Source organism: Natrix helvetica (genome assembly GCF_964273705.1).
Source record: "Natrix helvetica genome assembly, chromosome: 2".
NCBI classification, from domain to species: Eukaryota; Metazoa; Chordata; class Lepidosauria; order Squamata; family Natricidae; genus Natrix; species Natrix helvetica.
Genome location: NC_138552.1, coordinates 224,151,768 through 224,178,919, shown reverse-complemented (window position 1 = coordinate 224,178,919; position 27,152 = coordinate 224,151,768). Strand labels below are relative to the sequence as shown.

Sequence of the window (27,152 nt, the reverse complement as noted above, 5' to 3'; positions counted from 1 at the left end):
TATTGTAGTAGCGTCAGAGTTCAGCTATTTGTGGACATATAGTCACTATAAAATGCCACAATATGTATAATAGAAAAGTCCAATAAAATCAGAACCATGTTAATAAAGAATTGCTTTTACTTAGTATGCCATGTATTTCCTTGCATTCCTTACATGCTGTCGTCGTGGATGACTATAAAGACATAAAATGTTAAATTATTCTGTAATTAGTAATAAAACCAGTTTATTTTATAGAATTTGATGGAGATTCCAGCAACTCTGGACGGGCAAAATTTCATGGCACTGGTAAGTAATGTCAAAAATATGTGCATCGTCCTTCCTTGAAAGGAGTGAAGAAATTTCTATCCTCCAGCCTATGAATAATTAAGAGCAGAGTTTTCTTTGTTAACATGTCAATTTCCTTAATAGAGATCCATACTACTGGTAGGAAATCTCTTTTCCATATCAATTGAAAAACCAAATTATCTCATTGTCAGTTTACAGAGAAACACACTATAGTTATGATTTTCAAAGTGTATTCTCAGAAACCCAATTTAGATGATTGGTTAAAGAACATAAAGTATGGGATGTAAACATTAGAAATTAATATTCTTCACTAATGCAAGCCTTGAAAAGCCTTGGTTTAAACACAGTTTCCAGGTCATTCCTTTCCATATATTTGGAAGAGTCTTAGAACTGCATATATAAAAATCTGAATCCAATTTCAATTAGATGCCAGTCCTGTTGTTAATCTCTACCCAATGAAATCATGTCAGCAATAGAACACATTAAATAGAAGATATTCATCTAATATTTTTGCAATTGATTTTTTTTGTAGTTCACACAGTATATATTGCTATTTAATGGCACAAAAATGTCTATAACTTATTCATCTAAAACACTCATTGATTCGGCAAAAACACAGTGAGCTGGATAAAGCATTTGGTTTCTTTGTTTGAATCTGGCTGCTGAGAAAGGCAATTACAACTGTCACTTCTCTTGGAGTTTCTGAATTGAAATTCTATTTAACAACACTTTGTTGGATGATCCACATTTTAAATTTCCAGATGACCTATTATTTACCATGTTCTAAATTAACGCATCCACAAGTTTATATTAATTGTAATTTATCTGTTTTATCTGCATTCATCTTATGTTCAGATTTTAAATGATATGTGAAACAGGCACTATTATCTGAAAATCTCACAAGGATTTTTCATATCTACAAATCAGATAAAAACATGAGGCAATTGAAATAAAATGACTGCAGTTTATCACCCAAAAATGCACTTGTATTTGTAATAAAATATAAATTTGCTCATTGTAAATTGAAAAAAATTGACATAGAAGTCACATTTTAGGAACATTTCTGCTAAATAGTAAGACTACTTTCTGTCTTAGACAAAATTCTTTGTACTGATAATTCTGTACCCTGTTTACACATAGTATTTACTAGTTCCTTGTATACCAACAAGAGTTGGAAGAGGCATACTCCAACCTATTCTATTCCAAGGCAGTAGCAAGGAACACTGACCATTACTATACTTCCACTGATGTTGATGAAGTTATGCAGGCTGTACTGGATTTATTCATTTTCTTTTAATGGCTGATATCCCTCGGGGATTTGTAAACAGCAGCACACAATACTGTAAACAGTTTAACTTCTGCTCAATTAATCCAAGTCATTTGATTAGATTAAAACAAAGATTGCATTTGAGTTCTTCTCGAGTTCTTTTCATTTCATCAAGACACTTTTCACTACATATAAAATCCTGAGCAGAACACAATGGGTTTGAATTAGTTCTCTAATTGCAAACCAAAGACACCATCAAATGTCTGTTTACTATTGTAGTCAGTTATTTTGTCAATAAGTCAGTTATTGACAAAACTTCCAAAATAACAGTACTTTGGACTAAACCTATATTTTAGTATGATGGCCAGTTCTTGCCCCTGATGCTGAACCTGGCAGAGAAGCTGTTGTTGCAGCATCTTCTGCTTCTTCTAGGGCTTCCTGAAGCTCTTGGCTTACACTAGACTGAAGGGCAGCAGGTGTAAGCCATTCTTTTGGTAGACAACTCTGGAGAAAAGGAATACAGGAACTGAAATAGGCAAGACGATTCACCCAACGAGGAATCTCTCTTCCACAGAGAATCTAGATGGAATTGACAAGTTAATCATTTTTAAAGTATATATGGGCTCCTATCTGAAATCAATAATTTATCTCAATTGAAATATTCAAATATGCAGTTATAGTACAATGTAAATTTCTACTAATATTGCCTGCCAGACTGGATAATATAACTTATAAATCTAATTTTCAAACAGAAGTAACTTTGACAATTCTGAAACTGCACGCATACTGTGCATCCATTTTTTCCAACAAAGACTAATTAGATATAAGTACAATGAAACTTCACTTATACGTATTGAGGGTAATGTGGGTCATGTAATAATAATATCCCAAATACCAAAAATAGTCATGTATTGACACCACTTTAGCCATATCTGGATTACATTAGATGTGCCAGACTTGTCTGTTATTTTAATGTGATGCTTATATGGAAATTTGATCTACTGCATCCAAAAATCTGGGAAATGGAGGTCCATTAATAAAAGTTGCAGTAATACTAATAAAAAATAGCATAATAAACATTATATAGGAGGTCACCAATGCTGTTTCCACTATTATTTTCTTCTTATGTATTGTTTTCAGTAAACAGAACAAATCCCACACTGTCCTCATTTGCATCTGAGAAAACACATTATGTGTTCATGAAATAATTCTTTGATAATTTAACTGACCTCCCCTCTAGAGATGCAAATTGAATATTCTTGTCATTGCCAAGTGCAAACTGGAAACACACTTGTAACTTAAGGAGTCTTTATAAGATATAAAAAGGTTACTTTTTAAAATAACACAAATTAAACTTGCCTCTGATAAAGCTGAAGAAAAGTGATTGCAGTTTTTGTGCATTAAGTGATAAGCGTTTCCCTTAAATTCTTTTCCAAGTTCTTCTATAATTTTTTCTACATCTTCCTCCATGAAATCAGTACTTCCAAGAACAACAGCTTCTCTGAAATAAAAGACTGAAAATTAAAGGATTCTTGCAATTCAGACAAGAGTTTTTTTCATTTTCATTCTCTTTTGAGAACACAGATACACTTCTGGAAACCGCCTTTTGAACTTCCTCTTCAATGAATATTTCACAATACTGCTTTTTTTTTTTTTACAGATGCTGTGTTTTATATATAAGAACATCAACTTACTTGTGTAGGCTTACTTTTTATCTATAGCAATTATGGGAAGAGCTTTTTATATGACAGCACAATAAATAATATCTTACTATTCTAAACAAGGATTAAAATTGGCTCCTTTTATTAATAAGAGATGGGACTTTTGTGTTTGGTCATATAGTTTAGAATTTACAAGTTGCAGTTAATAGATATAGGGAAACTGTTTAAATAAATTTCAGAACACACTAATGAAAATTGCTTACTTGAATTTAAATGTTTCCCCTAATTCAGATGCATTGCCTGGTAAAATTTCAAATATTCCAGAGAAAGGATATGGATGACCACCATAAGCAAATTCTGAAAGACAAATTCAAGATATTATCTTTAGTTAGTTGTTAGTTGTGCTTTACTTCCCTATACAAATAATTTTCCATGCTTAAAACTGATATACTATCATATAGAAAACATTGCTACAAAATCTAGACAAACCTTAATACTTGGTACTTATAATATGCAAGATTTATATTTTAGTTGGGAGTATTAAGTTGAAAGATAGTAAGGCAAATTCTATTTATGCCAAGTAAATCTCCCTCTTCTGAGGGAGATAGGTGGTTAAGAAAGATGAACTATAAACAAACAAACGAAGTATCTCTATGTCTAACCATGGGGAAAAAACCAACCCAGAATTATTGCAGTTTTGGCTGTGGTAAAATGTGCCACACTCCCCTGGTAAGATGAACATATTTCAGATGCTTGGCTACCTGTTCCCATTTATGACCAGTTGCTAAAGTACCCTGTGATCATCTGATTGCCATTTACAATCTTCTCTGCTAATCTCTCCAGAAAATCAAGGAAGCAGATAAGGAAATTTGTAAGCAGAATGTACATTGGATTTGTCTGTTCTGCTATCATTTCTGCCCCACTGAAGTGCCAAGGAATTTTCCCTCTGAACACCACTGTTCTTATGAACATCCCGAAGGCCCCTTCTCCAAATTGTCCTAAAAATGATGTGAATGGGGCCTGTTTACAGAATGAAGTGAAGTAACATTGGTCGTCAGCAACTGCAGAACAATGGAAAGCAATAGCAATAATAATTAGACTTATATTCCGCTTCATAGTGCGTTACACCACTCTCTAAGCGATTTACAGAGTCAACATATTGCCCCCAACAATCAGGCTCCTCATTTTACCAACCTCAGAAGGATGGAAGGCTGAGTCAACCTTGAGCTGGTCACGATCAAACACCTTGCAGTGGGCAGAGCTAGCCTGCAATATTGAAGTCTAATCACTGTGCCACCATGGCTTTTCCCCCCCCTTACAAAGAAAGTCAACTGGGGCATAGAGTGAGCCCAAGTCTCCCAGATGTGATGGGGTGGGGAAAAGGCCCAGATCTCTTGGCTATGATGAGAAACCTGAGTTCTCTCCCTGCCCCAGGAGGCCCAGATCTTCTGGCATTTCACATAGCAAATCCAACTGGGAGAGCTGGATTGTGATAAATTTAAATTTCAAAACTGATGTGCTGCTCTTTCCAATCCCTACGAACACAAAATGTTCCATTTTAATTATTCCTTGTAATAAAAAAATATAAGGCTAAAGTTAGGTACATACCTCTACCATATATCTCAATTCCTGAGTGAAATACTCCAATTCCAAGGGAGGAAGTGTATTCATTCATCCAGTACTAGAAAAGAACATGGGAGATGAAGCTAAATGTAAATAATTTTTATTTACATCCCATATGCCAAGGCAATTATCTTTGAGGGGGAAGACTATTTTAATTATTTCCCTGAAATGTTCAAAATATTGTTTGTTAACCATTAAGACAGTCAGAGCACAGTATAATTTAACTAGGTGCCAGGAAGCTTAACAATCGAATGCTTCTTTATTTGCTATAGAATAAAGAACAATCAGACAACTAAATTCAAGCAACTTTTCTCACCCATTAAAAATACCTTTTACAGCTACAGAAGAGGAACAGCTTTTACTGGACAAAACAGACTGAAACTGATTTGAACATGGATCTGAAAGTGGATTTAAAAATGTTGACTACAAAAGTAATATTGGATATTGCCATATTGGAAATACAAATGAAACTCATGGATGAAGGCTATAGTCTTAATAATGAAAGGTGACATACAAATAATAAATCAGAAGAATGACTTGGATAGCTTTCTTATCTTGGATGTACAAAATAGACATGTTAAAACTAGTGAAGGAATTTCTAAGAGGAGACAGAGAAAATGATAAATCAACTTGTGGGACATTATTTGAAATGATTAAAGATCAAGTTTTTAAAAAGTAAACAATATAAACTGGATTTATTTGATCAAGATTAAAACATATGTTGCTGTTTCTGGTAGCTCTTAACAGATATAATTCCCAATAATCAAATCCCAAAATCAGAATTACATTTCTCTTATTTTGTTGTAAAGATCAAATGTTAACTTCATTAACAATTCATTGCTTATAATACAAGAATATATTTTTTCATTCATACCTCACCCATTTTCTATAAACTCTTAATTTTTTTGCTCTCCTTATAAATCAGCACAGATCCAATAAAATTAAAAATTAACAATAAAAATTAACAAAAATACTTAATAACACATATAACCTCTTTTTTCCATTAGCATACATTTCTTTCTTCCCTCATATTCCTGTAATGTCTAACAATTAGACATTACAAAATAAAAATAAAAACTATTAAACAATGCCAAAGTAATCACCCCTTATTTAGATATCAAAAACTAATCTATTACCTCATTAGACATTTTTAAAAGAAATACTATCTAAATAACCACTCAACATCACCAAAATAACTCATTATTTAACCATATTCTGATAAACATTTTTCCTTTTTCCTTCCAACCATCCTTAAGTTCCATGCTTAGGTTTGGAGCACCTAGGTGTTCGAGAGCTCTAAGCACCTACTTTGTACTTTTTACTGTTTAGGCATCTAGGTCACATAATGATAGAGATATGATGAAGTACAACTAGATTTTGGGATATCCAGTAAGAATAACAGAATAATTCTAGGACCATTACCGATGAATTTATAAAAAAAAACTATAATGGCCATTCAGAAACCTATTAAAAATGTAAAATCTATCTGATGTGAAAACCAAGTATAACAATTCTGTTATACTTGATTTAAAGATGATTTAAGATTAAGTGCTTTATGAAAGAAATATAAAATAAATGTGAAAATGTAAAATAAATATTTCTAGTTTTGACTACAAAAAAAAATCTATCAAATAAAGTATATTCCAATAGTTGTTACAAATTGGTTATTCCAACAGTGATAACAAAATGAAAACATTTTAATCTTGGTTTACAACAGCAATTGAGACCAGAATTTCCTTCGATCAGCAATAGTCACAAGGCACTAGATCACGATTGCAACCTTAGCAATGCCAATTGTGAGAATCCCAGTTTTCATCGTTAAGAGAATCCCCCCATGTTGTTAATAAGCAAGACCATCATATTGTTGCCATTTGTGAACACCTGCTGGTTTCCCCATTGATTTTGCTTGACTGAGAAGACATTGCATCAGCTGGAATTCTGAAGACTGATTGTAAATCCCTTTTGTTAAGCACTACCGAACATTCACCGAGCAAGTGATGTAAATCAAGGACTCACTGTTTTTCAATACAATGACCTATCTCTGGAAATTTCAGTTTTCAACAGAGCTTCCTCTAGAATTCATTTGGTTCCAAACGTTTATTCCAAACTTTCCAAAAACTGCAGAAAACTTTAAATGTAGTTTTCTTGAATGTCTTTTATTTCTCAAAAGCAGACTAGAAATACTTGTTAAATCTATATGTCTTGTTGTTTGGGTTTTTCTTTGCCCAGTTTGCATCGCCACAGAAAGCACAATGAAGTTTTGCTTGTGTGTTAGCAGCCCTCAGCAAGGAAGGCAATGAGCTGTTCAATTACTGCTGCAATTGAAGAGGAGAAGGCAGGGGAACTTAATTCATTTGTCAAAAGCTGGATAAAAGCAAAGACTATCAGCCCTTCCCTGTGTTACTAATTCATGGTGATTGAAATCACAATAGGCTGCTGAGAGTGCAATCCAATGGCTTGTCCTAAGGCAGTGCTTCTCAATTATTTTCTGTCATGCCCCCCCCTAGGAAGAAGAAAACATTTCGCGCCCCACCCCCCCGCGCGACTGTAAATAGTATCATTTGTCTATAAAATTGTTATAAGTACACCTCTGCATAACACTGTATCCTTATTAACGTATAAGAGAATAAAAAAAGAAAGAAATGTGGATCAATTTACAACAAAGAATAGCTTTATTAACTGTAGCAGAAAAGATTTAAAGGAGCACAGGATTTAAAGGAACACAATATTAAAAAAAACTTTAACCTGCAAAACAAAAATATATAAAATAATTTGAGCTGAGCCCCCCTTTACGGAGCCTCGCGCCCCCCCTGGGGCCCCCGCCCCACTATTTGAGAAGCACTGTCCTAAGGTAATATACCTCCCTTCTGAATTCTCAGGTAGAATATAATAGGCACAAATCAGAATGCAGCTGCATAAGCATTATTACAACTGACATTTTGACTTCGCAATGAAGGTAAGAAGCCGTATTTAAGACCAGTAGAGAGAGTATGAAATTAGACATCTACTGTTCAATGTCTTTCAGGTTGTAGACATGGACATGTTTAAACAAGCTGTTTGCAATTTCAACACAAAGTGACTACTAACATAAAATAAATTCTAGTAATTTTATTATAACTCTTATAAATTCATAGAACACACTCAGAATGTTCAATTATTGTACAAAGATTTGAAGTCACTGATATTAGCAAGAACATTTATTTTAATGAGCTGAAATTAAAGCTAGGCAAGGCACATAGATCCAGACATCCTGGCTTTTTTGGTATTGCACTTCACCCCCAAAACACTTTCTAGCTTGGTATTCATAAATTTTATCTTGTTCCCAGAATTATTGCAATCAATATCTTGTCAATATAGCTGCTGAAATCTTAGCATCAACATTTAACAGAAATATGGGGTAATAACCTGGACACTAGGTGAGATCCTTATCTGCCCTCAAAGTTATAGTGATAAAAATCTTTATAATAGGAAACTGGTAGAGCTTTACTTTCATAAAATGCCCGAAATAATTTCAGAAGTGTAAGAGCTACTTTCTTGTTCAATTTTTAATACCTGTCATCCAGAGACCTTTCCAGATTTCATTTTATCAACAGCATCATAGATATGCTGTAATGTTGAGCATGTAGCCAGCTCTTCTGGCTCTATATCTGAAACTTCTGAAAGATGTATTATATCTGAATAATTATCTATCTGACTAGATATAAGGATATGTATAGAATATATAGTTTTATACAATTCAAAGCACTGAAAATTAGTCTCATTATAGCTGGGGTAATGTGTTCTTGAAAAATTCCTTACTAAAACTGTTATTTTAACCTTGTTCGAATGAGAAACTAACATTTCCCAGGTTTCTCTCCTCATCCCCAATATGTTCATTTCATTGGTTTTAAACCATATTCCAAATCCAAGTCATATAATTCAACTTTTCTATTTTGTGATTCAATACATTTTTGATCCAGAAGCATAGTTATTATCTTGCTACAAATAAATTCTTTAAGGGTATCTCAAACAATCCCCAATATGATTTGAATTGCAATTTGATTTGGAAAAAAATATGTATCTCTTTTATTGTTCCGTAAACTGCAATTCTTCCCACAAAGAATTCATAGAATCATAGGGCTGGAAGGGACCTTGGAGGCCTTCTAGTCCAAGCCCCTGTCCAAGGCAGCAGTTGTTTCTATCATACAGGAAAAAATGTTGTCCAATCTTTCCTTGAAAACCTCCAAGATAGAGCACCTCAACTCCAGGACGCAAGCTGTATCACTGATTAATCATTCCCACTGTCAGGAAATTCCTCCTTAATTTTCAGGCTGAATCTCCCTTTGATGAGTTTGCACCCATTGCTTCTTGTCCTGCCTTCAACTATGGAGACTAGATTGATGCCCTCTTCTCTATGATAGCACTTCTAGTATTGGAAAATTACTATCATGTCTCCCGAGCCTTTTCTTTATTAGGCTAAACATACCTAGTTGTCTTAGCTGTTCATTATATGATTTAACTTCTAGATCCCTTATCATCTTGCTGCTCTTCTGTGATGCTCTGCCCCAGGATCTTTTCTGTACCGTGGTGACTGGAACTGGACAGTGTTCCAAAGGTGGTCTCATTAGCGCAGTATAGAATGATATTACTACTTCCCATGATCTTGATGTATTAGTATTAAAATACAGGAAGTCCTCCTGTACCAACCACAACTGGCACTGGTAACTCTGTCCCAAAGTGATGTGGTCATAAAATGAAACATGACCATGCCCAACTTACAACATCAGTTCTGGTTGCAGTCATGAAGCAGATCACTCATCGTTAAACATTATGTTACGTGACTGACATTTGCGACTTCCAGCAGGCTTCCCCATTGGTTTGCTTGTTATTGGCCAGCTATAAAGCTTATATAAATGCATGCTGGTTACCAAATACTTGAATTGTGATAATGTGATTGCAAGAACACTGCAAATGAATGCTGAATGACTGGTCAGTAAGCAAGGACTACCAGTACCATATGCCACTAACTGGGATACGTTTATACATAATACTACTGTGGATATGTGATTAGAAATTCAAACTGAATCAATATTGTATATTTCAACTATATTAACCATCAAAAATATTAAAACATTAATTCTTTAACATATCCAGGAGTGGTTTAAAAACAGGCAAGTGTAGCCTGTTGGAATTAAACATTCATATGTCCATTAAATTAAATTTCTGGATGGATGTACAGAGAACATTATGATTTGGGCGACTCATTTTCTCTTTTGAAATTTTATTCTGGTGCAAAACTAATTTAAAAGCCGATGTGGCAACTATCATACATCCCTGCGGCCGATTCGCTCTCACAGGGAGGGACTCCTCCGGGTGCCGTCCACTAGGCAGTGCCAGCGGGCGACGCCCAGGAGTAGGGCCTTCTCTGTGATGGGCCCGACCCTCTGGAATGACCTCCCCCCCGACATTAGAATAACGACCGATCTCCGCTCCTTCCGTAACAAACTAAAGACCCACCTGTTTAATTTAGCTGGCCTGGCCTAACTGTAGCTTTTGTGTCCCTCTAGCCTGTATTTTAAATTTTAAATGTTTAGGGATAGATTTTATAGGTTGTTTTAATTTTTAACTATAATGTACAGCCTATCATATAATTTGTTTTAATGGGTATTTATAATTATTTAAGTTTGTATATTGTTTTATTGTGGTCTGTACACCGCCCCGAGTCCCTTTGGGGAGAGGGGGCGGTCTATAAATTAAATTAAATTAAATTAAATTAAATTACCTGTAGTGTAAAGAGATTAGCAAAACAACTGTATAATACTGTACATCAGATTTATTTTTTGTCTGAACCAATTAACCATTAACATTTATCCCTACCCTCTGAAAATGTCCACATTTGGCTACTAAAATTATATAATGACCTCTAAAATCTTTTGTTCAACAATAAAACTAGAAAGTGTTTTCAATATAATTTCCATTCTGGCAGATTTTGAATTTCTACTCATCTGTTCATCCCATTTTCGTGCTAATATTTTTTCTCATTTGGAAGACTTTAGTTTATAAGCAAGGAAATGACATCATTTCAGTCTATAACACATCTACTTTTCTTCAGGTACCCATAGTTCTCAAGTTAACACAGTAATAGAGCCTGCCAATCGTGACTGTGACTTGTGACAGTCGTAAAGCAAATCGTCACATGATCAACACATTATTATAATCTTTTTTGTGGCAGTCATGAAGTGACTACTGAAGCCATAACCCATGGTTCTGAGCCCATAAACCATGGTACTGAACCCATGGTTCGGTATAGGTCAGTTTTGCCAAAACTCAGAAGTAAATGCTGGGTGTTGGCAAAATTGTTATAAAATGTGGTCAAGGGACTACAGTAGCTGCAAATGGCGGTAAATGCAGCCTGGCTGCCAAGTGCTCGTGTGATCACATGACTTCAGTCTCCCCAAATGGAACTTTGAACAGTCACTAAGCAACCAGCCATAAGTTGAGGATTATCCTCAGTCTTTTAATGTTCCATGACACAATTTGTAATTTCAATTTCTAAGGCAAACTCCCTTGTCAATGACTCTAGGATGGTTTTTGAGAGATTAACAATATTTTTTTTTAAAGCCCGACTTGTATTATTTATTAGAGAGGCAATTGGACTAAAACATATGTCCAGTTTGGATTAGACATAATCAAAAATTCAAATTGAGCATTCCTAGCATATCCAATTATATAATTAATTCAATATAAGCTCGTTACTGAAAAAACACACTTATCAAAACTAGTTTAGAAAAAAATGTAATATAAATAATTATCATTATTAATTTTTTATTTAAACAAATTAAACAAATTTACAATAAATTTTTTAAAAATAAAAAAGAATAAAAATATGTAACAAAGCTATATTCAAGATTGTTAACAAAACTGCTCATCAAAAACCTTAAATAAAAATTTAAAAGGCATGGCACTGTGACCAAGGAATCATGACTTCTCTGTCCTGATGTCTGGTTGATAAAATAGTCTTCCCTCTGAAATCCAGAGATCTCTGTCTCTTGGCTTTTCAGAACGTCATGAAGATCTGCTTTTTCTTCTATTTCAGGGGTGTTAAACTTGTGGCTTGCGGGCTGGATGCATTACGTGCTGGCTCTGCCCCCGCCCGGTTTAGCAAAGGGGAAAAAAATCCCCCTATGTCAATCATGCCATCATGACGCCGCAAGTTTGACACCCCTGCTCTATTTGCTGGACATGGATGTTAGATGAACCAGAGATAAGTGAGATTTACGTTGAGTGTCTGTTATATATTGTCTCAGTTATTGTATTATCATTTTAATTCTGCCTGGTTTATATGGCTTTTTTATTTTTATGTTTATTTTGAATTGTTTTTAGCCAACTTCATACGTAAAATGGGCAGCCATATACATTTTCTAAATAGCAATAAAAATAAAATCAAAACCGTCATATCAGGATTCCTAGTGGGCACCTATCAATGATCCATACTTCTCTCTTTCTTTCTGCCTCTGAAGCTGCGAAGAAGTCAACAAGAAATTTATGTAACCCATCAGTGACCCTCCAAACTATTTATGAGTAGAGTATTGTAGAAGTATTATCTCTAAATGGTTAAAGGATTGTTTGAGACAATTAACATTACTTTCAGATTACGCAATTACCACATACCAATTTCTAAGAATATGCCAAATACTGCATGATACAGAAATAAAGTCCTTATTGCTTGTCTGATAAGGAGACAAGCTTGATGAAATTATTGGTATTTCTAAAAGATAGATCTGGTAACAATATATGCTTCTTTTCCACATAGTCTATATTTGTTGTCATTCTAGCTGCTTATACTGCTTTATCTTAATCAGATCTCCAAAGAATGACAGCAGTATCAGAAGATTTTGAAACCCATATCTTGAATCAACAAGAAGCTGTTAGATTCTGCCAAGGGCAGGGGTCTGCAACCTTAAACACTCAGAGGCACTTGGACCCGTTTCCCACAGAAAACACCAGGAGCCACAAAACCTGGGTGGGAATGGCCAACTCAATGTCACTCCCACCCAGTCACATGACCCGCCCGCCATGCCTTCTCAGGTTTTGTGGCTTTCGGTGTCTTCTGTGGGAAACAGGTCTCCCTTCCTCTCATTTCTGTTTTTCCCTTTTTCCTCCCCCCTTCTTTTTCTTTCTCTCCCCCTTCTCTATTTGTTTCCCTCTTTTTCCTCTCTCTCTCCCTCCATCATTTTCTCATTTCTCTATTTGTTTTTCTCCCCTTTTCTCTCCCCCCCCCCCGGTCTGTCTGTCTGTCTCTCTCAGAAAGCTGAGGCTGAATTGACCCAGCAACCTCTCCTTGGGGTTCTTCATTACTCTTTTTCTTTCTTCTTGGCAATTTTTGGAAAATCTGGGCTGGCAGAGGAGTGAGCACGAGCCACGGCAATGGCTTTGCCGAAGATGACCCCCTTCCTCACACGACCCCCTGGCTGGCTGTTGAGGGGCTGGGATGGAGCGCATGAGCGGAGATACCCTTCTCAAGCAAGTGGAGCAGTGCCACTGCCGACGTTGATTGAAAAGCGTCCTTGGGGCGGCTTTAAATCTCGCACAGGGGACTTTTACCACCAAGAGGATGCTTTCAATCAACTCCACTGGAGAAGTAAAGATCAGGAGAACGGGAAAAGGGCCTGGCCCCATCGAACCTCAAATGCCCACCCCGGGGATCAGGCTTGGAGAAAACCGGAGAACCCTTGCCTAAGACACTCGCCCATCAGCTGGTCAACCTGCCCACCCAACACACCTTTGCTGTGCTTTGGCCAAACCTGGCCACTCACTTGAGGAGGGTATCCCCACTCATGTGCGCCCTCCTGGCCCCACAACAACTGGACAGAGGATCATGTGAGGAGAAGTCATCTTCGGCGTGGCTCATGCTCGCTCCTCAGCTGCGGACCTGTCCCCCTTTCCATTGTAACCTCCTTCCGGATCCCATTCCCACCTCACCAGCCCTTGTGTTAGCGAGGTTGGTGTCGGCCATGGCCGGGTTGGGCCAGTGTCTTGCGGCGGAGAACAGGTTGTTGGCAGGGAGCTGCAGGAGAGGGGTCAAAGAGCCACATGCGGCTTGGGAGCTGCGGATTGCCGACACCCAGCCTAGGGTATCTGAAATATGACACTAAGTCAATCTCAAGCAGTTCAAGCTGCAATTAATTTCTTGTCTGCTTCAAACTTACCTTTTTAATTCTTTTAACTTTTATTCTTTTACTTGATCTTGCTCTATTTCCTCTTGATTTTATCAAACTTATGAACAAATTTTGAGAAAAATACTTTAATGCAGCGGTTCTCAAATAGTGGGGCGCGCCCCCCTGGGGGGGCGCGAGGCTCCGTAAAGGGGGGCGCGAAGGCTCCCTTTCCATCTGGGTGCAACGGCGGCGGCGTGGGCGAGGCATAATATATCCCGCCTGGAAGCGGCAGCACTTCGGGCTGTGGATTTTCATTGGAGCCGCGGGCTGGAGCTGTGCAAGAAGCCTGCTCGGGCGGGAGTGGGAGGGAGGGAAGCATGGCTGTCCCAGGCTTCCCTCCCTTCCCCCCCCCCAGCCCAAGCGGACTTTTTGCACAGCTCCAGCCCGCGGCTCTGATGAGTCTCTGAGCAGTCCCCAGCACTGCCACTTCAAGCCGGGATATATTCTGCCATGCCCTCGGCGGTGTCTTTATGCAGGTAGCTCGCCTCCCCGCCAGCAGCTCCACCGCCAGCATTCCGTCTGGAAGCGGAAGCGCAACAGCCGCTGTTGGGGAAGGGACAAAGGGGCGGCGGTCGCCCGATCTTGCCACCGCCACCCCTTCACCCCTGGTAACGGCGACTGTTGTGCTGCTGCTTCCAGCTGGGATGCTGGAGGAGCTGCTGGCAGGGAGGGAGGGAAGAAAGGGAGGAGGGAGTAAGGATACACAAGCAAGAGGGAAAGAGGAAAGAAGGCAAGCAGGCAGGAAGGAGGCAGAAGGAAGGAGGGAAGAATGGAACTGGAAGGGAGGCGGGGAAGGAGGGAGGGAGAAAGGAAGGATAGGAGGATAGGGAAAGAGGAAAGAAGGCAGGCAGGCAGGGGGAAAGAGGAAGGAGGGAACTGGAAGGGAGGCAGGAAGGAAGGGAAGGAGGAAGGGAGGGTGGAAGGAAGGATAGACAAGCAAGAGGGAAAGAGGAAAGAAAGCATGTGACTACGGTGGGAGACGAGAAAAGACCGGTGTGCTATGTTATGCAGAGGTGTACTTATAACAATTTTATAGACAAATTATACTATTTACAGTCGCGCGGGGGGGGGGGGGCGAAATGTTTTCTTCTTCCTAGGGGGGGCATGACAGAAAATAATTGAGAAGCACTGCTTTAATGTGATAAGAATCTTAAAATAGACTACTTCCTAAGGAATAATATCAGATGAAATTTCAAAGCTACCTGGAATTTCCCAACCGAATTGGGTGTCAGCAAGAGTTGCCACAAAGTGGGAGTGAATAAATAGTTTCTGGCTTGAAGCCTTACTCCATAACATAGTGCAATTACAACCTCCCCAGAAGCCAAAGCTGAGATGGTGGCTGTGTTGTAGTAGAAGGGAGAGCCTGCTTCTTAAACTGGAGGCATTCTATCTTCCTAAATGTAAAAGAAATTGCAAAAGCAATTTAATTAAATGTTCAGCTTACCAGCTCTCTTCAAGCACAGTGTACAAACTTTAATTCTACACCTGACGGGAAAAAGAAACAAACTGCATCTTAGCACATTTCCATTTTATCGCTCAGGAACCATTTTAAAAGAAGGGAATATTAAAGGTATAAGATGGAGAGTATATTCAACTAATAAATGAAAACATAGTTTGTCACACGTGATTAAAATTAACTAATTAATGTAAGGTATGGTAGAAAACTACCTCTTTTTTATTCCTATAAGTTTTGAATGGGGGAATAAATATAGAACACAAATTGTATCTATATCATTGTAAACATTTATATGACCTTTCTTTTACTGTATAGTTCAAAATTATGAAAGTCATGAAGGAAGGCTCTTATAACACCTGGCTGAAGTTTGTTTGTTGCAGTGCCTCAGTAGTCATGCAATCAAAATTTGGGCCCTTTGCAGTGTGCCCACCCCCATCACTGTGAGATGACTGACTCACCACCACCACTACTGTGAGCCAAGAGGCCTTGACTGGGTACACCCACTGACACCCGGAAAGTTACTACATGCTGGATGGCCTCAGCGAGTTAGGTCCAGTGACACACATGTCTTTTCCCTCTCTATCCACCTCTTTGCTGGTTGACTTCATCTTCCTGTCCAGCTTTGAGGAAGATTGCCTCTCTGGGTTTGAGGGAAATTGTCTTCACTAGCTTTCTAGCTGAGCCTTACTTTGGATAGGTATGCCTTTTGGCAGATGCAGAGAAAGGGAAAGCAAAGTAGACTCAGGCATGTCCAGTGGTGGTGTAGGCGAGGAAAGGTCAGGTTTCTTGGGATTGGGGCAGTGGGGGGGAGGAAGGAAGGCAATCTGTGTGCTGATGGGCTTAGGTGGTTGAGGCCATCTGGCCCATGGCAGTTTTCCACATTCTAGTGGCCTTCCAAGCCATTCTCCATCCTGAGGTAGCTCTGCAGTGCAGTCACTTAATGACCTGTGAGGTAGCTTTAACAACTGCAATAGGGAGAGCTGGGATTGTGGTCATTGAGCAAAGCAACCAATTATAATGACTTACAACCAAAATTCTGGGCTCAATTGTGGTTGTAAGTCGAGGACTACTTATGGTTTTTCTTTGGAGGAAGACTACAATAATTATCATGTGGTATCAAAAATGACAAGGATCACAGTAACTAAAGCACTCCAGGATGATAGCCTATAGAAAGGCAACCCCACTCACCATTTTAACTATAAAAGTTGTTGCATCCTTGGAGTTCCCTTTTGAGCTCTTGCTATTTCTACTAAGAGTGTTTTCACTACAGCTAGCACAAATAAAAATAAGTAATGTCAAATATAATATTGAGTTTTAATTAAAGCCTTGGTTTTGCCATATATAAAATAGATATATGGTGTGTGCCCCGCTCCCCCAATTCTGTGATTCTCTTTTATCCTTTTTGCTCCTGATTCTTCAGAAACTAGAATACCTGGGAATTTTAGCTTTAGTTCCTTCAGGATTTCTGCTGCATGGCTGGAATAATAGGCAGGGAAGAATCTATCTTCCAATTTAATCATGATTTTGAATGAAAATGTCAATTTTTAAGGAATCCCAGAATTCTTCATGATGTGATCAATTGAAGCTGTTTTGTTTTAGGTACCATGACTTAAATCTTGAAAGAACTGGGTCTTTTGTTCCTTGAATTTGAAATCCATATTGTTTTAGAATATGTACAGTTATTTCCTTTAGTAGGACAATATAAGTTTATCATACCTCCTAGTGATCTGTTATTTGATTCGCTTCCTCTTAGCAGCCAATCTTACATTTTCTTTTTAAAATTTTTATTCAAAGGGGAAATACTGTCAAGCCCCACTGTAGAATAAATTGTGCTGTTTCAATTCTGGAAATCTTTAAGACACAAACTGTAGTGGCATCATTCTAATCTTCAACCTTGATCTGAGCAAAATCCTTTATTTCCCCTTTGTCAGAAAATGGTATAGCTACTTACCGTAGTTACTGTATTTTTCAGAGTATAAGACGCACCAAGGTTTTGAAGAGGCAAATAAAAAATGTTTTTGCACTCCGCAGACCTCCCCAAAATGGCCCGTTTTCTTGAAAACGCCCCCCCCCTTTTTTTACAGGGCATGAATAGCCTTTAGGAGGTTTGTAGAATGTTCCTGGGGGGTGGGGTGGGCAAAAATGAGCAAAAAATGCCCATTTGTTTTCCAAAAAAAGGGCATGAATAGCCTTTAGCTTTGCAGAGTGCTCCAGGGGGCTGGGGGGGGGGGCAAAATGAACAAAAACCAGGCCATTTTAGCTCATTCCTGCCCTCCCCAGCTCCCAGAAGCACTCTACAAGGCTCCTAAAGGCTATGCATGACCATTTTGTTGAAGGGGATGGGGTTTCGGGAGGCAAAAAAAAATGCTGTATTCAGTGTATATGGCGCACCCAAATTTTCAGCCTCTTTTTTGAAGGAAAAAGATATGCCTTATACTCCAAAAAATATGGTATATTTGTAGTGTCTGGCAATTCATGAAGTTTTGATTATCCTCTTACTTCTGTGTGAGAAAATAACCTCTCACTGGCTTTTCTCTCATGTCATATTTCCTTATTACTATAGCCAAATCCAACATAACTAGAAGAGATGTTATCCAGCAGTTTTCCTCTGTTTTCAGTCCTTTTGGTTGTTTTGACTTGCAAAATGGTTTTGTTTACACTCAACTTCCATTTAATTCTTTGCCCTGCCCTGTGGATGATCCTTTTTCAGAAATCTACTGCCGAACTTTTTTCTTTGATTCTTCACCTTCATCATGATAAGCTGCCAGTTTAGCGAGCAATCAGTTCCAGATCTTTTTCCAGCAAGATGTCTCAAAGAGGAAGTCATATTTTTCTTGAGTTTCATGCCTTTCGGCCACAAAACAACTTACCCAATAACTGCATCTATTCAGATAGCAAGCCAGACTAATGGCTTAGTCAGATCCCTGGATCTTCCTGTGTGCCAGAGCAAACTAATGAAGTGTTACTTGTTGGTAAATGTAGCTTACCATGTCATTGTACAAGGCACAATGGCTTTTTCCACCTGGAACTACCTGAGAAAGAAGCTATAAACAAACAAAAAACATCTGTGTTCCTATAATTAGTTCTATATGACTACTAGTTTCCACATCATGCTAAATTATTTTTTCAATTTTAGTTCAGTGAGTTTATGGGAACCCAATGCTGTCAAGTGTAACCTATGGTTTACAGCTCCTCATTATGAGTGAATTCAGCTTGTTTCCCCTCATTAAGCAAGTCATTGAGTCAGCTGCTTGCCTTGAGGTATTTTTCTCTTCCCAATGGTGGCAGAATATGACTACCTCATCCTGGCACAGTCTATTCCAGTGTTTCTCAACCTCTTCAACTTTTAAGACATATAGGCTTCAATCCCCAGGATTTCCCACTGAGAGTTTAAGTCCAGACATCTGAAAGTGACAATGTTTATGTATATAGACTACTATGAAATACATAAGATTTGGATATTTTTACATATCATTTTAAATAAATGAGTTTTATGAAAATGATTTTATGATTTTTTAATTAATATATTTATGTTATAATTTTTAAGTAATACATTTTGTTGTAAATAGTATTGTATTGCCTTTGTTCCTCAAATACTCCATGCGAATTGACATAGCAAGCTATATGTCATGTAAAATATGTTTTACATTTAGAAATAGTATTGTCACTACATATATTAAGAGCCGAAACCATGTGTATGTATGTATGTACAGAGAGGGGGGAGAGAGAGAGCGAGGGGGGGAAAAAAGAGAAAGAGAGTGCACTATTAAAGATTTAATACAGTTTGGAAAGTACCAATAATTTTCTGCTTATTTGCTTTATTTGTTTTAATTTCCAATAAACAAATAACACTGAAATTTTTCATTTGAAAAGTCCCTTTCAGAACTCCCATTATTGTAAGTCATTGCAAAAATTATTCAAAAGCCCAATATTATATACTGAATTATAATTAAAGTTATACATTACATATGTAAGGAAATTGAAGAACTCTCCATAACAGTGGAGAAAAATTTTTTTTTCTTTCTCATGCTCTGCCCCATTCTCTATTTTATCTTTTTTTGTGCCTGATGCCAAAAAACTGAAGCAGGATCACAAATGGTTAGTATTTGGATGACAGCCTCTCAGATATTTCCAGTGCTTTTGGTTAGAGTAGGAAGTAGAAAAACATTGTGGAAGAATATAGTGACAAACCCTTCTATACTGTTTCTAACAAAACAACACGGATGTGCCTGTGTAATAACTGAGAGTTGAGCTTGACTCAAGGGAGACTACCTTCTCCTCAGAAAGGGACTTGTTTTTATTACTCTCAAAGTACGATGTTATAAATAAATGATAAGCAAAGCAAACATGTTCTTGGGATGTCAATTACTCTATAATAATTACATGCATATCTCAGATTTCAAGATCATAGAATTATCAGGCCAGAATAATTGCACAAGGAACAATATTATACTATACTACACTACTACACTACACTACACACTACATATTATATTATGGACTTTAAAGAATGAACTGTTTCAGCTCTAAATTATTCTACGCTATTGTGAATAGTAATTACAAACATGAGTAATAATATAACTTTATAATTATATATAAAGAATTCTCCAGGAATTATTAATTATATTTTGGAGAGTAGCATTCTTACTTCTATGTGCAAATTCCCACCAGTTTTGAATGAGCAAATATGTAATCTTATGTGCTGAATAATTTTGATAAACTATGAAAGTTATTGCCTTCCTTCCAACAGATCCTTTAAGAATTAAATTCCTTTTAGATGCATAGCTAAAGATAAACATTGCATACCACCATGCACATTCCTAGTACAAATGTATGGTTGTGCTTCTGCAAGAGATATGCTATGGCAGTGATTGCGAACCTTTTTTGGCTCGCGTGCCACAAGTGGGGGGAGCGCAGGGGGGTCGAGTGCGGGCGTGCCGCACCCATAATGCAACACGCGACCCCCCCAGTGCGCATGCGTGCACAACGCGCGACCCCCCCATTTTTACATTTGTTTTGCCCTCCCCAGGCTCCAGGGGCTTTATAGGAGCCTGAGGAGGGCGAAAAGAGCCTCCCCTGACCCCCCGGAGGCCCTCCGGAGGCTTCAGGGACTTCCGGGTTGCTCGGAGGGTCGTTTTAAGCGCTCCGAAGGCATCAGGGAAGCCTCGGACTGTCCCTGAAGCCTTCGGAACGCTCAAAATGACCCTCTGAGCAAACTGGAAGTGACTTCCGGGTTGCTCGGAGGGTGGTTTTAAGCGCTCCGAAGGCATCAGGGAAGCCTCGGACGGTCCCTGAAGCCTTTGGAATGCTTAAAACCACCCTCCGAGCAAACCGGAAGTCACTTCCGGGTTGCTCGGAGGGTCGTTTTAAGCGCTCCGAAGGCATCAGGGACGGTCCCTGAAGCCTCCGGGGGGGCAGGGAGGCTCTTTTCGCCCTCCCCAGGCTCCTATAAAGCCTCTGGAGCCTGGGGAAGGCGAAAAATAGCTTTTAAAAAGGTGAACTCAGCTGGCCAGCGCGCGCATGTGCGCTGGCCAGCTGACAGGGCAGCGCCTCGCATGCCCTGACAAATGGCTCCGCATGCCACTTGTGGCACGCGTGCCATAGGTTCGCCATCACGGTGCTATGGGAAAGAGTTCTGTGAGATTCAAGCTGTCACTACATTTGTATCACATTCACTCCAAAAATGTATGTAGATCATAAGATTGATATTCCTCACAAGTACATGGTTATATAATTGTAGCAACAAGGCTGTTTCAGCAAACAGGTATTCAAATATTATGAATTTTCTGTTGTGTATTTCACAAATGTTGTGAATTTTCTGTTGCGAAAAACAAAAAATTATGGAGAGAAAATATGAAGTCATTATAATGTTTTGCCCTCTATTTATGTTTTTAATTAGTATACAAGAGCCCTTTCCACTCTTCTCTCAAAATTGTGTAATTTATATCACAACAGTTTCTGACATAAAATATTGAAACCATGTCCACACTTATAATTAAGAAGAGGAAGAGGAGAATCCATATCCATAGTTAGCATCATAGTAGTGGGAATCTAATTCCCTGGTCTTTCTAGTTAAATTCCAATACTTTATTCTCTATATCAAAGATATCTTGCAGATAGTTGACAATCACCACTGTGACAATCAAATACAGAAAGATGAATGTTGAACCTGATCTAAAATTATAACATTACATTGGCTTTACACACAGACACACACAGACACACACACACCACCCTTTACATTAGAAAGCCATGTCCATAGCAGCTAATAGACTTGCTTTAATTTACAGAACAAAGAAAATCTTGAAACAGTCCATTGAGACCCCAGGCAATGTTCAAATCATGAAGGGGTGGAGAGAAAAAAACCCCCACTCCTCTTCACCATAGTGATACTTCAGGTTTTTTTAGAATGCTAATTTGCTCTGACAACAGAGAACTGGAATATAGCCTAATTTTATTACAACCCATCACGCACAAACATTGATATTTTTGTCCAGTTAAGTCTGGTTTCCTTCTGGTTTATCAGATTGGATTAATTCGCAAGTTAACCAACTCAAGTAAACAAACAGGATTTGTTTTTGCTGAAATGCTGTACTACAAGTCTAGGATTTACAGCTGTTCATTACTAATTTGCTATGTGAAGCAGTTAAAAGATAAGATACGAAGTGTCTCCAAGCTTCCAATGTTGCAACCTCTTGAGAAGGCTGCTTGACTGTTGCCAAAGACATAGAATATAAAGACCAGATGTACACCCTTGTCAAGAAAATGTGTAGCTATTATTTTCCACCATCTTTTAATAATTCATGCTATTGTAGACCACTGTTTATTAACCTTGGCAATAATATTAACCTGTGGACTTCAACTGTCATGCTGCCTAAGGAAGTCTAGGAATTGAAGTCCCCCCTACTTCAAACTGTCACGGTTGAGAAACACTTCTGTAAACTATAAGTGTTTTTATAAACATTTGCAACAAAAAATAATGCATAAAAGTACAGCTAGTCCTTGTCTTACTACTGTTCTTCACACAACCATTGCAGAATCTCCATGGTCACATCATCAAAATTAAAACACTTGGTAAGTGGCATGTATTTACGAGTTGCAGTGTGCTGGGGTCAGAGGTGGTATTCAGCCGGTTTGGACCAGTTTGGGTGAACTGGTAGCTCCAACAATCAGTTGCCCTCCTCGTTCCCACCTTATCCTGTCCTTTATTTCTTGGTTTCTAGCTCATCTCAATTGTGCGGCACAGCTGATTCCCCCCCCCCCCTGCTGCTTTACTTACCATTGCTGACTTGGAAGGTAAGCAACTGAGCTTCTAAATGCTCCATTTTCAGTGCTGCGCTCAAGCGCTTTAAGACGCGCACAAGCCTGCGCTCACCGAACAGGTTGTTAAACCGGCAGCATTCCACCACTACTTGGGTTATCCGATCACTTTTTGCAACCTTCTGACAAGCAAAGTCAACGCAGAAGTCAGATTCACTTAACAACGGTGTTACTAACATAACTGCAGTGATTCACTTAACATCTATGGCAAGAATGGTTGAAAAATGGGGCAAAACTCACTTAACAACTGTCTTGCTTAGCAATGGAAATGTTGGGCTCAATTGTGGTTGCAAGTTGAGGACTACTTATGTACATTCATTCAAAACTTTCTGTAAATTCTGTATGAATAGAACGCAATAGTAACTTAAAAGATGACGTAACTTTTATTAAAAGTGCCTTAGAAGCATCAAAGTACCAGACATTTTTTAAAAATGTGTACCAAAATAAATGGATGTTTATATTTTTGTTCTTCATGATTTATTTGGAAACATTTCTTTAATGTTCCTATATTTTGTACATTTATATTACTCTCTATTTTCCAAAGAATTCAAGTGCTTTTATTCCCATCCTATATTATACCCATTACAATTTTAATAGAGGCAGATTTTCTATTCCTAGCTCAACATTCTGACCCATTTCTAATGGCTTTGTGCTTGTAAGATTGGTTTTGATAGTTGCTAAAACCTTGTTTTTTTCCTAAGCCCTAGAGCCACCAACCAGAGCAAAATACAACTAAACAAGTCAGGTGAGCACAGACAGACATGCATTAAGGATATGATAAAGATATATTATGCTAGGGAACAGGATACACGGTTATAGAAGCAAATTCCCAAGCCCTTAAACACACAATTGCAGCTAGATTTATCATAGCTCAAAATCTATGTTCATTCCAACCTTTATTGCACTATATTGGTTTTTCCTGTTGGAAAACAGTGTGCAACACTAAGAAAAAAATAAATGAGATTGAGATAAGAAACCTCTGACTTACTTATGGCCCACCAAATAAATTGCAAAACTTTAGCCTTAAGTAAGGCTAAATTGCAAAACTTTAGCCTTAAGTCTTACTCTTATTAGACAAGAGTAAAATATCTCACAAATTTTCCCTGCATATACATGAAACTAGGGCTATAATTTAGAAACGTTATAATTTAGAAACATTAAAGTCATGTTATCAGACAAGAGCTGACCTGCTCGAAAAGATACTTTCCACCACGAAATATATTTTGATCCTTTTTGTTAGTCTCCATCTTTTGATTCTTTCCAAGGACAAAAAAAAGGGGGGGAGGGACACCAAGCCTGTAATGGTATGATCTTTAAGACTTTCCCACTGTAAACAATTTAAGGACTGTTGTCCCAGCTAACTCATTATGAAAACAATTATTCTTTAGATATATCTGGGGAGGGGAGGGGGTTTACAGAAAGTAATTTAGTAAACTACACCTACTGGTTGAGCATCTGAGTGAATCCAGAACCGGCAGGAGAAAAGTGAAATCAGACACACTTGTTGCTAGGACTTTCCAGTTCCTGCTAAGCCCATTCCTTGTTTCCAAACTATTATAGCATCTTTCTGTCAGGTTAAACTATTGGAAAACTGAGGGTGGATCGGCGGGCGTGAGACAATCAGGGGGGATATCTGTACTGCATTGGCAAGAACTTCTGGAAAACGGAAGAAGCCGCTCGTCCTTAACTTGAACATCGAGAAGCTAAGCCGAAATTCGCCAAGGCTTGGATGGAGGGAGGGTGGGAAGGAAGGAAACACGAAAACGGAAGACTCGCTGCTGTTTCGGACCGCTGAGAGAAAGCCAAGTATCCTCGGAGGAAGGTTAAAAACAAAGAAGAAGAAGAAAAAGGCCCGGAAGACGTGCCGGGGTTAAGAGCTTAGGGTGGGAAGCGCCTGCCCGGTCACTCACCATATCGTAGACGTTGAGGACTACCAGCTGGTTCGCCATCCTTTCTCCTTTCAAACGCGGGTCCCTCTCAGGCCGAGGACGGCGGCGAATGCCGCCTTTTCGCCCTGCCTCTTGCGGAGGAGTGTGAGGAGGTGGAGGAGGCCGCCAGCCGCATGGAGCCGCCTCAGTGCGGGGAAAGGGAAGCCGGGGCTGCACCCCCAGGAATCGCGCTCGCGCCAAGCGAGGCAGAGAAAGAGAGAGAGAGAGAGAGAGAGAGAGAGAGAAGCAAGCCTCGAGCGGGTCCCGGTCGGCACGACTCCGCCTTTCCTCTTGCTTCTGGGACCTGGCTGGTCTGACCCGACCAGCCTGTCTTCAGGCGAGAGATCGCGGCAGTAAACCTTCCTCGAGGATTAGCTGCCTGGCCCTCTTCCACCTCGGTCCCAGCGTTGCAAGAGACACTCTCAAGCCAGCCGCGCCTTCCACTTGGGGGCAAATGGACGCCAAACTACAATTCCCAGCATACACTACAGCAGGAACCCAAGCCCCAGTATGGCATGCTCCTCGATAGGTGAAATACGAATTCTATTACCCGCATTCCACTTTGTCAGAGGAAAAGGCTTGGAATGTTTTAAGGGTTCGCTGCAACTTGAGCTGTTTTCAGTGAAATACAATGTAATGCTGCTGTGTAATTCCATATTGCAAAGATATGTAAGGATCACGACTGATCAACCTTAAGAGTTGCTCAAGAGTTCAACCTTACCGCCATGTGTTATGTCGATAACTAAGTAACGTGAGGTGGTGTTTACTCTTGAGACTAGATAATTAGAGTTCCCAACTCTTGAGAAACAGAATATTTTGCCAGAACAGATTTCATATTTTTCATTAGCAAAGACTTCCAAGGAGCTAATCATATACAATGATTTAGGATTATAAAGGATACTGAGTCCAAAACCCTGAAGTGAATTCACAATTCTTGTGCAAAATAATTAAAGTCTCAGTGACGTGCAGTGAAGTTTATGGCTGGTGAGGCTGGTGACGTCATCAGGAAGGCGGGGAATGGGACCACGTGTGCTGGAGGCTCAGGCTGCCTGCATATTGCAGTCGCGAGGAGCGCGCGAAATCCAGCAGAGGCAGGAAGGTTCTCGTCGTTACCCAGTCGCTTTCATGCCTTTGTCATCCGGCAGCGCCGACAACATTTCTGCCTCCGCCCTCCGCAGCTCTCTGGCGCGGCCGGACAGATGTAGCCACAGCGACACGGAGGTGGTCCGGGCGGACGAAAGAGCGAGCGAGGCAGCCTGATCCGCCGGACTGCCTAGGCTCTATTCTGGCTACCTCCGTCCGGGCACGCCCGGGAGCTGCGGAGGGCGGAGGCAGAAATGTTGTTGGTGCTGCCGGATGATGAAGGCACGAAAGCGCTTTCGTGCCTTCGTCATCCGGCAGCGCCGACAACATTTCTGCCTCCACCCTCCGCAGCTCCCGGGCGCGCCCAGACGGATGTATATAATATTATAATATGTTTTCGTAGATTTTCACCAACGTTTCGGCAGGATCACACCTGCCATCTTCAAGCTGTGGGCTTAAAATGTGATCGGAGCTGCCGTCTTTCTGTAAGTCTTGGTGGGAGGGGATGGGGTGCTGGCTTTGTTTCAGTAAGTGGAATGATTGGTTGTGTGGTTGTATCATGATTGGTAGATTGGTGCTGATTGGTGCAGGCTGTGTGTGCATTGTTGTTTTGTATTTTAACGGCTTGGGTGGTGGGTGGTGTTCGTTTGTTGGCTAGGGCTGGTTTCCAGATGTTTGGTAGGCGGGAGGTATCATCACGTTTGTTCATGTTGTGGGGGTGTGTCTCTATTTCAATGGCTTCCATGATTATTCTCTTGTGGAGGTGTTCTGTTTTGGAGATTAACCTGGCTCCTTCAAAGTTGATTTCATGTCCTGTAGCTTTAAGGTGCTGGAAAAGGGAGGAAGTTTTTTCTTTTTTTCTTACTGCGTTCTTGTGTTCTGTGATGCGTGCATTTATCCTTCTGTTTGTTTGTCCTATGTATATTGCTGGGCAGATTTTGCATGGTATTTTGTAGACTCCTTGGTTTTCTAGCTGGATTTTGTCTTTGGGGTTTCTTAAGATATTGGCTATTTTTTGGTCAGTGGTGAAGGCTGTCCTGATATCTGTGGTGCCTTTGATATAAGGGAGGAGGGCGATGCCATTGTCCTGTTCTGTGTCTTGGTTTTTTGGGGGAGTCTCTTTTTGGATTAGGTTGGTGATTGTTTTTCTTTGGAATCCATTGGAGATTAATACATTTGTGAGTTTGTGTAATTCAGTTTTCAGGTGGTCTTTGTCGGCTAGGCATTTGGTTCTGGAGATGAGGGTCTTGGCTACAGAGTTGATCTGTGCAGGGTGGTGATGGGATTGTGCATTTAAGTAGCGGTTGGTGTGTGTGTGTGTGTTTTTTCTGG

General features: G+C 39.3%; 1 protein-coding gene and 2 long non-coding RNA genes across 5 annotated transcripts in view; 1 reads left to right on the top strand and 2 right to left on the bottom strand.

Moving 5' to 3' along the window:
- The window catches only part of LOC309388140, a 432,191-nt gene that overhangs the window by 397,651 nt on the left and 7,388 nt on the right, over window positions 1–27,152 (bottom strand). The window lies entirely within an intron of this gene.
- LOC309386031 lies at window positions 151–23,248 on the top strand. Of its 2 annotated transcripts, XR_014174337.1 has the most exons (4): window positions 151–285; window positions 5,175–5,341; window positions 7,066–7,303; window positions 22,713–23,248. It is a non-coding gene; the product is annotated as an uncharacterized lncRNA (long non-coding RNA). The 2 variants fall into 2 exon arrangements; XR_014174338.1 differs by lacking the exons at window positions 7,066–7,303; window positions 22,713–23,248 and adding an exon at window positions 3,213–3,250 and having other exon boundaries at window positions 241–285; window positions 5,175–6,346.
- Window positions 279–25,262, bottom strand: DESI2 (desumoylating isopeptidase 2). 2 transcript variants are annotated; one of them, XM_081940940.1, is made up of 6 exons: window positions 24,720–25,262; window positions 15,236–15,427; window positions 4,822–4,894; window positions 3,477–3,570; window positions 2,912–3,053; window positions 279–2,131 (listed from the first exon to the last, which is right to left on the bottom strand). In XM_081940940.1, exons 3-6 carry the CDS (start codon window positions 4,886–4,888, stop codon window positions 1,898–1,900), a joined length of 537 nt encoding a protein of 178 aa, XP_081797066.1. In that variant the 5' UTR covers window positions 4,889–4,894; window positions 15,236–15,427; window positions 24,720–25,262; the 3' UTR covers window positions 279–1,897. The 2 variants fall into 2 exon arrangements, with proteins under 2 accessions (XP_081797066.1, XP_081797065.1); XM_081940939.1 differs by lacking the exon at window positions 15,236–15,427.